This window comes from Xylocopa sonorina, chromosome 15 (genome assembly GCF_050948175.1).
Source record: "Xylocopa sonorina isolate GNS202 chromosome 15, iyXylSono1_principal, whole genome shotgun sequence".
Classification (NCBI taxonomy): Eukaryota; Metazoa; Arthropoda; class Insecta; order Hymenoptera; family Apidae; genus Xylocopa; species Xylocopa sonorina.
In genome coordinates, this window is record NC_135207.1 from 2,429,782 (window position 1) to 2,444,832 (window position 15,051).

Below are 15,051 nucleotides of genomic sequence, written 5' to 3' on the forward strand. Positions count from 1 at the left end.
TGTCTTTCTCTGCAAAAGCACTTCAATATCTCGTTAACACATTTGACAAGAAAAATTACAGTAATTTAAAAATGAAATTAAATCTTAATTAAAAATTATATTATTATAGTAATTCTACCATTTGTCTAAAAATGAAAATGTTTATTTTAGTGAATTTCAAAAATCAAGTCGCGAAGAATTATCGAATCGCGTGCTAACCTCGCACTAAATTCTCGTTTCGAGTTAACTGTGTCGTTCTGATTCGAAAGCCAGCCACGAATTCGAAATCGAATACTCGCGATTAATTAATGGCGTCTCTTTTCGCTGACTTCTCTGTGTTAACTGGTGGTTAATAGTAAAGATTAGAGAGGGAAAGAGAGAAAGTCGAGATGGTATAAATTGGTACGCTTCGATTTCTATATTCTCCTTTATCCCCTAGCTTGCCTGATCCTGCGATCCTTTCGCTTGTGTATACTCCGATATCTCTTTCTCTTTCTCTCTACCCCTTCACTATCGCCACTCTCACACACTGGTTCTCGATTTACCCTTTTTTTTCGATCAAACCACCAATCCTCCTCTATACTTAAACATATTATACATAGTATGTATCACCTTGTATATTTAATAATTGTTACCCAGTGATCGCATATTAGCCGAATCTGTCTTATCTGTAAACCCTCACCAGCCTCTCCTTCAATGTATCTTCTCTTTAAACCCCGTAATTCTGTGTTATTTCTCTGTGTGTAACGACTGTTTCTCCGTTTCTCCAATTTCAGGGAGGTTTTGGACGGAAGAAAAAGAAAAAAGAAGTAAGACGTTGTGTCACGTTAAGTAATAATAACACATGCACACACGCGCGCACATGTACACAGACACGCATACACGTACATGAAACATAGACACACTCGATAACGCATACATACACGCACGTACACGTACAAGAGTATATACGCATTCTTTTTTTTTCTCTCTCATCCGACTAATTTACCTTGCCATCGATCACGATCGCCATTTTTTTGTATATATACGTACATTGGCCCACGAAGACACGTCCCAATTACGCGTAGACACGTTGTACATCGCAACACACACGATTACCATCCTGCACCAATGCAAAAGTGGTCGTCCAAGTCGATCATACGTACTTTTGTCACTCACTTGCCCGATGAAACGCAACGTGCCATTTACTGAGACACTTTTCATGATCGCCACGGTGTATGTCGATTTCCTTTGCTCTAATTTTCGCGTTATAACGTACTGATATTCTACGCGAGTAGATCGTTAAGAATACGGAAGAATACAACCAGAATCGTTGACCAAAAGTTTCCTTTTTTCGTACGTTTCGAAGAACTTATTTTTTTTTTGTGTACGTACAATATTTTTGTCCGCATTTGTTTTCCATTGTAACTTTGTATCGATTCTATACTGTAAAAACGGATTCGTTAGCTTTCTCTGGAAGTGTTTTGTCGATTTTATCCGTTCGTTTTGTGCTAGTACGTCTAATTGTGGGTTTGTTACGATGAAAGCGATTATTTCGATGGTATACAATGTAATGTGGAATTTATAATGATTATTACAAATATAATACACGTGTGTTGCTTAAAGACGATGTATTGAAGTTGTACAGTAACGTGCGAGCAAAGTAAAGGACAAAATGTACACTTTAACAATTTTTAAGTAGTATGAGTCAGTCATTGGTCAGACATAGGACACTCGTAAGGCGAGCAATGTTGTGCTTTATAAAATACACTCTGAACTCTTCGTTTTACTAAGTTAATCAGTTAACTGTGGAATTTAGTTTTAGAAATCGTCTACAAAGCGCGTAATTAAAATCAAGCAATGACGAGAATACGCGTCAAGCGCAGAGAAATCTTTCTATTATACATTTCAGGAGGAAAGTAAAACAAAAGGAAGGTTTTTACACTTTTATTTGACAAGAATTATATTCGCCAATCGCAACAAAGTAAAGTTTTGGTTCGACGTGTATACACGTCGAACGCAGTTAACTGGTTAACCACAGAATTTTTATATATTTTTATTTATATTTTTCAAATTTCGTGGAGCAGTTCTTGGGACCCATAAAAAATGGCTTTCATCGTAACGCCTTCTCCGTCCAGTCAAATTTGAAACAGTATCGAGTTTGCGAATCTGTAATATCGCTTGTTGCGCTGTTGTACGAACAAAGACCGTTGTTCTTGTTGTGGTTGTTGTTGTCATTATCTCACGCTACGGAATTCCATCAGTCAGCCAGAAAAATCTGTGTCGAGGATACATCGTGGTCACACGGATGTACAACACATCACACTCGCACTATACATATATACCAATCACGTATGCTGATTCTGACACGCTGAACACACATGGCAAGAAAGAACGCGCTTCCTGTGTTCTCTGCTATTTAATCAGAACGCAACAAAAGACGAAACCAGCCCTGCCTGTGCTTCGATTTTGCGATGGTCGCTTGAAACTTGTTTGCGTGTCGATATACTCGAGTTTAGACGGCAAAAAGGGCGGCTCGATCGTGCGGTGGGTAAAGTGGTGTCGAGAAAAATGAAAGTTTCGCTTATTGGGCCAGGTAACCGTGTAAATTTCGATCCAACGTTCGAGCTGAAGTTCGCTCGCATCGGTTTGGTGGCACCACTGTATGCACACGCATCTCGAGCTGGCTTTTTGCTAAGAATTACGCATAATTATCGACGGCGTTTGACGAAATAAGTTGGTCGAGTTCTGGTGCATCAAATACTCGAAAATTATTTATACTCTTCTGTTATAAAGAGAGAGTGAATTAGCAATCTTCTCATAAACGTGAAATTTCTTTAAGGTTAGTGCACAAACGTAAATTTCTAAATTCTGATCCTTTTTCCAAATTTACATTTCTTTAACTTTTATTAATAAGAAGCATTAAGAAGACATGGTTAAAACTTCGCTAGAATAAAATTAACTATTTAGTTTAAAGGATGAAAGAAAAAGTAAGAGAAGAAAAAACATAGTTAAGATACAATGGATTCTAAGTAATCGATGCCACGATTGAATCAATCGGATAACACGACACGACGTTTTGGCCCCTTTTCAAAATCATGTCGAGAGTCTTCCTACCGTGAAATCGTTGCTTATCGAACAGTTATTTCCTCGTGAACGATCTCAACATAAATATCTCAGTCGTAAATTATTCAATACCAAAAATACTAACACCCAACAGAGTCGGAAATATCGGTTTACTCAGCAGTTCTAGCAATCCTAACGTTACCTAATCTATATCTAAACCTCTACATTTAATATCTAAAAAATTTCAAAAGATATTCACTATTCAACTTCTACATTTGACAATATCAAATAACTGCAGAAGAAAAACAGTCCCAATATGAAGCAAACATGATAACAGAAAAATCATAATTTAAATGAAAGTTTTTATACGCAGTATACAACGATAAAAATTTCATTTCCGCAATGAAGTGCACCGTGAGAAGAGAATAATTGCATGTACGCAGTAATTGGAAAAGATTCGTCCAGGGAAACGAACGCGTACTGGTCCGACTTGTTTCCTGTCAAGTGCTGTACACACTCTCGTTCAGAGTGTTAGAGCTGGCAGCCGCCTGGAAAACGCTTCTATAGATCGTATGCCATACCCGCAACGCTTTGGTGCTGAGATTCTTTGTACATAACATATTTTTTCTTCATCCATTGAATTGCGCGCCGCGGCAGCAGCAGCATAACCGTGCGAGGCGAATCGCACATGATCGCAACGACGTGGCCCCTCTCCTGGAGATCGTATTGATTTTATCGCCTGGTCGCGATGTACAGTTTGATGGTCTCGTATCGAAGAATATAGATCGCGTGGAATCTTGCAATCCTCTACGACAATCAGAACAGAAACGAGAACCAACGTTTCGTTTCTTGATCTTGGTACGATGGGAACATTTGCGAAATGTTGCAAGCTATTGAACTCTCGTGAACCCTTTCGCGTTGAACAATTTTTGTTTTACGTATCGTTGGTTTTTGTTTCGTGATCGCTCGAGAAGTTGAGCTATTCTTTGCTTTGTCGCTTGCGAGATACTGTTGCGAAGCTAGGTAAACTAGTAGTGATTTTTTAAGTTAACGACGTTCGAATTCTTTTGTATGACTTTCTTGATATACTTCGTCGCAAATGATTTATATTTATAGAAATTGATTTTGTGGTTTATATAAGGAAAGCTTCGAGAAGTAACGATTTTTGATTTTGCTGGACGTTGGGTCACGTAAAGATTCTTGAATTAGTTTGGTCGTTCTAAGAATTAAATCTCTTCGATTATTTTCCTTGTTTTTGATACAAATTTCGAATCGTTCAGGTTTTATTTGTAACTTTTGAAGTCGAAAGATAATATTATTTAAAAAACGGAATTTTCTTAGCGTTGCACGGGATCTCCAAGTTGTTCGATCTTTTCGATTAGAATTTCAACGGTTCTAATTGTTTGTATAAAATTTCGAACAGTTGTATGCATTTGGAACGAGAAACTCTTAGCGTCCACGACGGGATTAATTATTAACGAGGCTTTCTCTAGGCTTGCCGTGGCGTTTCTATTTAACTTCTCGAGCACGATAAAGAATGAAAAAAGAGAAAAGAAAAGAGGATCGATGAGGAACGTGTCTTGCTGCACCGTGTGTTCTGCTCTGACCGTGAATATTCATCGATAGACACTTCTCGCTTCTGTATAAATTAGATTTAGATAGATCTTTATATAAAACATATGTATGTGTATATATATAATTTTTTTTAACAACCTCAGTGTACATAGTTATTAGGGATAGGTTCGTACACGTACGTCTGTGATAGTTTCAAAGAGAGATAATTGAGAGACGCTTTTTAGATAGTCCAGGTATAGACTAGACGCCTTCTCGAATCTATTTACAGAGTTTTTATTACAATAGCCACATCTAAATTCACTGACAAGTTATTTATTCCATAAAGCAACATTTCAAACTCATTTGATACTAAACAACATCTATTGCAAACACATTTTTATTCAACAAACAGTTTATCAGTAAATTTAGGTGTTGTATTTAAATGCCTTATCCTGCATATAATTTTCTTAGTATTTTCGAATCCTCCAGTCATGGGTTATCGCTAAAATCAAAGTCTAAATGTCGATATTGAAAAAGGAAAGGTTGTCGCTATTAACGAGAGGATAGACCCATTTACGATGCAGTTGGCTATTAAAATCAGTCGATTATCTCGCGCGAGAGTAGTTAATAAAATGAAAAGGAAAAGGTGCGATAAAGAAACAGGTGGGCGTAGCAGGAGTTTCTAATATATAAGCTCGACAGAAATTCGGTGAGAGGGAGCGGAAACGAGCAGATCACGTGGACCTCATCCAGGTTCGTATGTTCACGACCCGCTTTTAGCACCAATTTCGTATCGTACACATGTACATATATTATATATGTATATATACATATATTACACACGTATGGCGCATTCTATACGATTAGTCGCTGTAGCTGCTTTTCAGACCTAGACGCGGGATAGATGTTACCCCCGATGCTTCCGAAGTAGGAGAAAAAGCGAGAGAAATGTGGGGCAACTAAGGTACTATCGGTAAAGTACACGTACGCGCGGAATGGGAGCGTTACCGTCGCGGTAACATTCGTCGAGTCCGCTCTCTGTATACTTCTAACCTATCTTTCGATGTATAGATTGAAACGAAACCGTGGCAATTGCTGGAACGATCGTTCAGAATTTGAAACGCCAGGGAACATTACTGCATCGAACTTTACAAGTATAATACATAATAATTACTGAAATATTCGGAACAAAATGGGTACTCTTAAATGTGTTTAAAATTGTAAAGAATTGGTTGTAAGTAATTTGAATTATTAACTAGTTCAATTGTAGTGGCAATTGCTAGAAGGATCGTTCAGAATTTGAAACGCGAGGGAACATTACTGCATCGAACTTTAAAAGTACAGTTCATAGTAGTTATTGAAATATTCGGACCAAAATGGGTACTCTTGAACGTAGTAATGTTTGAAATTGTAAAAAGAATTGGTTGTAAGTAATTTGAATTATTAACTAGTTCATACTTTGTAAATTGCGCGATAATTACTTAAAATTTTTTATCGAATGGGTTTTTCTTTGTATACTTCTAACCTATCTTTCGATGTATGGATTGAAACGAAACCGTGGCAATTGCTGGAACGATCGTTCAGAATTTGAAACGCGAGGGAATACTTCTGCACCGAACTTTAAAAATATGTACGTAGTAATTATTGAAATATTCGGACCAAAATGAGTACTCTTAAATGTGTTTAAAATTGTAAAGAATTGGTTGTAAGTAATTTGAATTATTAACTAGTTCAATTGTAGTGGCAATTGCTAGAAGGATCGTTCAGAATTTGAAACGCGAGGGAACATTACTGCATCGAACTTTAAAAGTACAGTTCGTAGTAGTTATTGAAATATTGAGACCAAAATGGGTATTCTTAAACGTGGTAATGTTTGAAATTGTAAAAAGAATTGGTTGTAAGTAATTTGAATTATTAAGTAATTCATACTTTGTAGATTGCGTGATAATTACTTAAAATTTTTTATCGAATGGGTTTTTCTTTGTATACTTCTAACCTATCCTTCGATGTATAGATTGAAACGAAACCGTGGCAATTGCTGGAACGATCGTTCAGAATTTGAAACGCGAGGGAACATTACTGCATCGAACTTTAAAAGTACAGTACGTAGTAATTATTGAAATATTTGGACCAAAATGAGTACTCTTAAACATGTTTAAAATTGTAAAGAATTGGTTGTAAGTAATTTGAATTATTAACTAGTTCATACTTTGTAGATTGCACGATAATTACTTAAAATCTTTTATCAAATGGGTTTTTCTCTGATAATTAATATATTAATATTTGGTATTTCAAACTGTGTATAATTAAAAATAACAGCTATGTTATTGTTCAAATAACATCAGTTTGTTCAAATAACAGCTAAAAATGTAGAATTTTCGACGAATCAATCCGCGATGGTGACGGTTCCCCCAGTCGTCTCGCCATCGGACAAATATGGCGGGCGGTTCGGTTCAGAGCCTGCCTCGAAGCTCGGGGCGTTGTTTCGCGATGCACAAATACGCCGTGGAACGATTAGGAACGCGTAGAGCTAATCTAGAAGCGGGTTATGAATAACACATAGCGGACAAGTGTACAAAATGAATATTTCCAATGGTTCACCAGCCATTCTAATCTCCAATACTTAATAAAACGAACACTAAAAATCTGCTTACGTATCGTACATGTCAAACATTCTACACTTTGGAAATATTTATTTCACCGATATTATCACTTTTCGATGCGTCTCGTTGATTGTTTATTTATTTTTTTTCTTACTTTTTCTCTAACTTCGACTTGAATTTAGATCGTCGCGCGTTACGATGAAGAGAACGATGCAACGAGGGTACGATTTTTTTTTTTTTTTGAGAACTCTACATAGTCTCTAGCACGTCTTGTACAAGAGAAACCACGGTAACGATGATACGACGCAAGATCATAAGTAAAATGGATCACGCGATAAGAATGGTGGTACTTACGAGCGTTTCGTTCTCGCAGGTTCGGTATGACGACGAGGACGAGGATGAGGGTCCTCAGCCGGATTCGACGCTCGAGCAAGGAGTACCGATCCCGGTCCGACTGCACAACGAATTTCCACCCGAGTTGGCCTCCACACCTCTCGAGGATATCGATAGCTACTATCATAATCAAAGGGTATTAATATTATCTCTGGTGAAATGGTAAAATATGTTAAGCTCGAAGGATCCATTTCTTGGGGACATTTAAAGTCTCCTCTATGGTTTATAAATTCTTTGTTCTTATTTTTATTCCATTTCGTTATATGTTTCTAAAAAATAAAATATGTTTAGCTCTCTAAATGATAAAATATGTTTAGCTCGAAAAATCCATTTCTTGAGGATATTTAAAGTCTCCTCTATGATTTATAAACTCATTTTCGTTAATTGTTAATTTAATCGCCTTTTGTTTTACACTACAAATTTTATTACAATACGTATACATTTTGTACCGTGGTTAAATAACAGAAATTGTACAATGTACAAACATAAAAATCCTTTTAAGAGATTTATAAAATGGCTTTTATTATATCGTATATCGTTTTACTAGTTGTCAAAGTTATTAATCGTAAATTTCATATATGTAATTTGAGAAGCGAAGAAATTGTTTGCTTAACCCAAAAAATTTGTAAAAAATCAAGAATCCAGTTGACAATTTAATATCTTATTTAAACTATATCTCTCAACCATGTCTTAGATTTTTTTATATTTCGTTCGATTGCAGAGTTTCTAATTTTACTAAAAATATTTTCAGTTAACTGATCTCATCGAATATCTAATTTTTCTTCCAAAGAAACGTTTCTTGCCTAAATAGTTTGTTATCAACTACCCAGTGTAACGTTACTTCTTTTTTTCTGTCTCTTTACCAGACCTTCGTCGTCATCAGCAAGGGAAAGGACATATTCAGGTTCTCAGCGACAGACGCGATGTGGATCCTCGACCCGTTCAACCCGATACGACGTGTGGCTATTTACATATTGGTTCACCCACTCTTCTCCCTCTTCATTATCACTACAATATTGGTTAACTGCATACTCATGATCATGCCCACTACGCCCACCATCGAGTCTACGGAGTGAGTATCGTTCGTACCCCGCGTTCTCGATCTAGCATAACAAAGGCGAGAAACTCGATTTACTCTTTGCCTACGTCTCCCCACCGTTGTCTGGTCGCTGTTGTTTTTCTCTTTTTTTGTAAACGTACATACGCGCACAATAACATCAGAACGCGTGCGAGTATCGGTCTCTGTGGAAGTTCGCCACTTCTCTATTGAAATTGTTTTCCATCTGAGCATCAAATGCTTTTGAACGATTCACTTTTGGGAATTGAAATTGAATCGTTTCGCCAACGGTGCCTTTGGTATAGAAAATTGAGAAGAATCTCTCTGTAGAAATAATAATTGCTATATTGACAAAAATCAAATCATTTTAGTTAGAATATTTGGTTTCTGATCGAGACAGAGAAATGTTAACCGAATTTTATCGAGAAAGGAGGAGAATCGTTGTTCAGAATAAAAAGAATCGATGCTCGCACGCTGAATAATGGGCGTCAAACCGATGCGTTCGATCTCTTGCGGTTCCCGAATGGATGGAAGCGTATATCAGTGAGAACAATACGTACAGGTACATACTACCTTTTAACCAAACCAGTTTACTATAATTTACACGTGGTACTGGCAATACCTTCAGAGATTCAAGCTGCTTGAACATTCCATAATTACCTGTAAAGCAGAGGCTGAACTGTGACTGATTAAAGTGGCGCAGTCGGGAGATAACGATCTACTTTTTTACTCAAACTCTTATTAAACCTTGCCAGTCGATTATATATTATATTTACGCTTGCTCTGCAGTAACTGTGAATAACGTAGCTTAGCGTGTTCGCGAGCCTAAGCCGAAGATGAGTCGAGATCAAATCAACAGTTCGACTGAATTCCACTTTCTCGTTCTTTCTTTTATGTTCGATTCAATGGACGTTGCGATTTCGCTAAACAGATTGAATCATCGAAAGCTTACGGCTTAAGTACACGTTGTTCAAAGTATAGATATCTCAAGCAATGTTCTACGTGTTATAGCTCTAAATATATGAGTAGAGACTGTGATAAATTGTATAACCGTTGGTAAGTTTTGTTCTAGTCTCTCTAGAGGTAGCTTAGAGACGCGAGCGACCTGTGCGAATAATCTGATTGGGGTAAGAAAGAGTGGAAGGGGATTTTGTGGAATCAACCAGCGGCGAAACGATTCGTTTCGTACGATCGAAGAAGGAGATTGTTCGCTCGGATCGTCCTCGACGATAGCTGATTTATCCACGGCGATTTTTAATCAATTAGACACCGATAGCGATCGGATTTGTCGTCTAGTTTGGCAAAAGCGACCGCACTCACTGGCAGCAATAATCGTAACACACGTCATTTGTTATTTTGTAACATTGATGGGATCAAGTATAGCGATATTAGATGATGACACGTGCTTCAATTCACTGAGACATGTTGTGAGAAAATCTGACAAGATGGTAGATTTTTTCTGGTAATGCAAAATTGTGGATAAAGTTTTCTCATTTTGTAACATTGATGGGATCAAGTATAGCGATATTAGATGACGATACGTGCTTCAATTCACTGAGACATGTTGTGAGAAAATGTGACAAGATGGTAGATTTTTTCTGGTAATGCAAAATTGTAGATAAAGTTTTCTGATTTTGTAACATTGATGGGATGAAGTATAGTGATATTAGACGACGATACGTGCTTCAATTCACTGAGATATTTTGTGAGAAAATGTGACAAGATAGTAGATTGTTTCTGGTAATGTAAAATTGTAGATAAAGTTTTTTCTATGCAATTATTAACATAATTTATTTTAAAATTCAAAGTGGTTTGATGTAATAATTTTCTTTGAGATATAGAATTGATATCTACTGCAAAGTATTGTACTTAGAATATTTTAAAAGTGTTTGAGAATTTTTATTTTTCCAGAATTGCTTCTCGAGTGTAAAGAGTACGCTCGAGCTAGCAATTGTTAGCATTAGAATTACTTAAATGTAAAGTATAAAATAAACAACCTACATTTTGTACTCTCTGACGAGATACTTCGTAATTAATTCCATTCTCCAGGCTAAAGATAACTATAATTGAATGCAACTCTCCCTTTACTTATTCGACTGATGTAACTCGAAATATAACGTTGCACGTAAATCAATATGACTGGTGTTCATAACGACACATCTCTTCAGAAAGTACAACTACATAATGCGCATAAATCTCACCACAAAAAATATCATGCTTCCTAAAACGAAACGTACAATCGACTCAATTGTCTCCAAGTATGGATACGTTAAACTTGATCCCCTTAACGCCGTCGAGACATCGTTTCGAACGAATCCAACGACGTTTCTTCCAGTGAGTGGGTCGTCGATGCACACTCGTCAGTGTGATTGTGATTGAAACCGTGCTAGGTCGGTTAGAGACAGACTTCTCGCGTGCGTGTGCTGGCGTGCGTTCGCGCCAAAGGAGAAAAAACGCATTTAAAAGCTGAGCGGTGTGTTTGTTGTTTTCAGAGTGATATTTACGGGCATCTACACATTTGAGTCCGCCGTTAAGGTGATGGCGAGGGGTTTCATTCTGCAGCCTTTTACCTATCTTAGAGATGCATGGAATTGGCTCGACTTCGTAGTTATAGCTTTAGCGTGAGTAGTTAAAAACTTATTCTTTAACTAAAAAAGAAAGAAAACCGCCGGGGGAGGGGGGGGATGAAAAAAGTAAGACGAGAGACAAGCAAAACGAAACCGAGCGAACGATACAGATACGAAAGTCAACTGTAAATCAGAACGGTAGAATACAGCGTGCGGACGAAAGAGGATAGTGTAAGGATTATTTAAAGTGTTTCGAGTAGTTAAACGATTTGTAAAAAAAAAAAGGAATATTGTTTACGGTTTGTCCAGTTTCTAACATCAGAAATAGGAGAAATCTCGCGTAATACCAGGGTAAAAGCTCGCGTTGTAACCATTGCCACTTCAAATCGAGCTCGAAAGTTAAAGACAATTAATATCGTGCGATGGTAAGAGTTCTTTCCTTTATTCGAGCCTATCAAGTCGGTTCTCTGAAAATATTCGTGGCCAGAAAATATTTAGTCGCCAGCAGGGTATCAGATTTCAAGCGACCTTCTGTCTTTCCTATAAAATTCGAACGGATCAAGGCTCACGCGTTTGTTTCCGGGTAATCATTGACGAATCTACCTAGATACGATTTTCAATTCAATTTCCACGTTTATTTGTTACTCGTTCGGCGATCACGACCAACGTTCGTCTCGACCAGAGGGACGGATTGTTTCTTTTTTTGTTCTTTCTCTGTGCCCCTTAGCTTCCACGGGTAGATTCGTATGACGACGATGACGATCTTAGCCGTATCGCAGGGCCGATTTTCGATGAATCAAAGCAACGCACGGCCCAGAGTTTACCACGCGGTGAAGCGTTCGCCGGACCGAGTCTTAACGAGAACGCTTAATTAGTGTACGAGATTAGAACGTGTTCAGGTTATGGAACGTAGATCTATATACATTATAATATACGTATACATTCGCTAGAGACACCTTTCTTTCCGAGTAACGCTATAAAGAAAAAAAAAAAAAAAAAAAGAAGAAAAGAAGAGAGAAAAAAGAAACGAAAGAAGGGAGGAAAATTTTGTGTAGTCGACTCTACTTCTTTTGAGAACTTTCTTTTTTTTAATCATACTTACACGGACACGTACGATACACCACGTACATAATACATTCACACGTATAGTTACACGATTACGTCAAATATACATAATATAGGTAATATATGATATACGAGTTAGTTTAATTAGATAGGGTTTAGAGACTTTTTATTATTATTACTTGTCATCCTTTATTAATCAGTATTATTGTTCTTATTATTATTATTATTATTATTATTTATTGTTTCTCATCATTATTATTACCACGTCTAGTTACCTCAGAGGGAGAGTATTTATTTGTTTATTTACTATTCATCGTAATTGTTGATTAGCCTAGCGTATTATACATATATACGTCGATTCGATCGAAACCCTTATTATTAATTGTCGTAGATTTAGTAAATTATTGTATATACTATATATACATATATTATATACATAATTGTTGATAGATGGTCAAGTACGTATAACTTATACGACGTAAAGAGTATCCGTTTGCGAACTCGGTATCACGAGATATCACGATCGTTACATATTTGCCAATTTCTATTGTACTCTGTGCACTGTTACACGTACAAATGCTGGCTAAAAATGTCAAAATAATTTTTATTATTCTATGACAACCATTAGGCGATTTTATAAACGAATACTGCAACAAGTATCGATAGAGTAATAGTATTTACAAGCAAATGTTTACGCGCAGAATAAATCAGTTTATATACAATTAAGCATTTAACATTAAATATGAAAATTTTATTTAATAATGTAATAATTTGGGATATAAGCTTCATTCGTTTGGCTGATAACGTTTCAAATTTAAATGAGAATAGTGTAACGTTAAATAGCGTTGATATAATAATCGTATCGTTTAGTCTAATGAGAGAAGTTTAACTGATAGAAACAACAGAAAGACGAATAGTTTGCAAAGTTTCTAAAGTCGTGCAAATTTAATTTCCATTTCTTTCTTTTTGACTACTTTTATCCACTTCTGGGACAATGAACCTGAATTTTTAGCCAGTAAAATTAGCATAATATTACGCGAAAGAATAGAAAGAAGAGAATTAATAAAACTCTTGAAACGCATAAGTTTTGCTACGCGGTGAACCGTCTTCAACAGTGCACGAGAGTTAATTATCTGTAAATCGATGAAACTCTTGTTTGCTCGACTTGATTCGAAAAAGGGAACGCTGAAACAATTGCGAACGAAAACAAAAGAAAATTTAAAACTCGATGATAACGCAATTACTACTGTAATTGCACAGATTCCCGTGATACCGTGGCATTTCGAGTGACATCGAGTGCATGCAGTAAAAACTAGCTACCTTTAATACATATATACGATATATATACATGCACATGTATATATACATATATATATTATATATTATTATACAAGCAATTTCAAAGCAGACGTTTTTGGTAGGCAATAGAGAAATCTGGTAGCGAGTAAACCGTTTTAGTATATATTTAACTTTTCTACTTGTTCTCCTCGATTTTTTTCTCTCTTTTCACTGTCTCTCTCTCTCTCTCTCTCTCTCTTTCTATCTCTCTACCTCTCTCTCTCTCTCTCTCTACCTCTCTGTCTGTTTCTCCGTTCCTTTCTTTTCGTTCGTTTTCTAAATACCGTTTCGTATTTTTGTTCGTATCACTGTAATGTGTGTGATGTTCGGGTGTATTGCAGTTATGTGACGATGGGCATAGATCTAGGCAACCTTGCCGCTCTCAGGACATTTCGAGTCCTCCGAGCCTTGAAGACTGTCGCTATTGTACCAGGTATGCTTAGTGAAATAGATCAAATTGGGTGTAGTCGCAGATACTTAGAGAGTCATTATAGAAACACTTTCTCCTCGCGGCCTCGCTGTTACATACACATTCTTTCTTTCTCTCTCTCTCTCTCTCTCCACTTCTCTGTCTCTCTCTCTGTCTCTGTCTCTCTCGCATCATCACCAATAATGCCTATATTCGAAGTAACATGCAATCTATGTTTCTCTCTCTTTCTCACTCTCTTTCTCTCTCTCTCTATTTAAGTAAACGTCATCCAGATTCCTTTTCACAGTTTTCTCACGCGCCAAATTTTGTTGAACGCCAGCCTCTCATCACTTCACTCGCTCGATACAGATCATTCGTCTTTGAACTATTGAGCATTGCGTTGAAACACTCGAGAGAACAGCTCCAAATGTTGATCATCGAGAAACCAGCCATGTCTCTTCATGATCTTCCGTCAGCCATTCCTCATCTTTCCCTTGACAAATATATATTGTGTCGCTGTGTATATATGTATGCGTGTACGAGGTGAGGCACGCAAGATGTGGCAAGCTATTTTCTTCAATCATTCTACAGATATCCAAGTCGAGTTGTTTTTAAGCTGAGCGGATTCAAGGCGGTTAATTATTTGGTACAGTTTTGGAAGAAAGTGTCTTGGATGGAGAGAGGGTGTTCAGCTCTATTTTTTTGAATGGAACGAGCAGTTCTTTCTTTTTATTTTGATAGCTGTTATTAAATGCAACAGTGTTTGTTTGAAACATTTTTTAATATATCACATAGTTTAAGAATTATAGTAATGTACACATTTCTCAGGAAATTGTATTTCTAAAAGGCGTCAGAAAATGATTGACAATCGAAAATTTTCTTTAAGTATCTATATATTGATAACAATTACTGAATATTTTGATAATTGTGAAAAAGTTGAAAGAATATTTAGTTTTACTGATCAAGTGTTAATTATAATATGTCACGACAAAATAATCCTGAAAATTGACTAGTTTCCATGCTTATTACAATCTCTAACGA

General features: G+C 36.6%; 1 protein-coding gene and 1 long non-coding RNA gene across 33 annotated transcripts in view; one reads left to right on the forward strand and one right to left on the reverse strand.

The window, feature by feature from the left end:
* The window catches only part of Para (sodium voltage-gated channel paralytic), a 79,205-nt gene that overhangs the window by 22,990 nt on the left and 41,164 nt on the right, over nucleotides 1-15,051 (forward strand). For 13 of the 32 annotated variants that reach the window (XM_076907306.1, XM_076907300.1, XM_076907301.1 and 10 more), the window contains exons 4-9: nucleotides 756-788; nucleotides 4,518-4,632; nucleotides 7,555-7,710; nucleotides 8,441-8,646; nucleotides 11,124-11,252; nucleotides 13,943-14,034. In XM_076907306.1, coding sequence (XP_076763421.1) covers nucleotides 756-788; nucleotides 4,518-4,632; nucleotides 7,555-7,710; nucleotides 8,441-8,646; nucleotides 11,124-11,252; nucleotides 13,943-14,034 — 731 coding nt within the window. The remainder of the gene's footprint in view (nucleotides 1-755; nucleotides 789-4,517; nucleotides 4,633-7,554; nucleotides 7,711-8,440; nucleotides 8,647-11,123; nucleotides 11,253-13,942; nucleotides 14,035-15,051) is intronic. The other 19 variants (XM_076907302.1, XM_076907311.1, XM_076907330.1 and 16 more) reach the window with 2 other exon arrangements.
* The window catches only part of LOC143430881 (uncharacterized), a 54,269-nt gene that overhangs the window by 11,695 nt on the left and 27,523 nt on the right, over nucleotides 1-15,051 (reverse strand). The window lies entirely within an intron of this gene.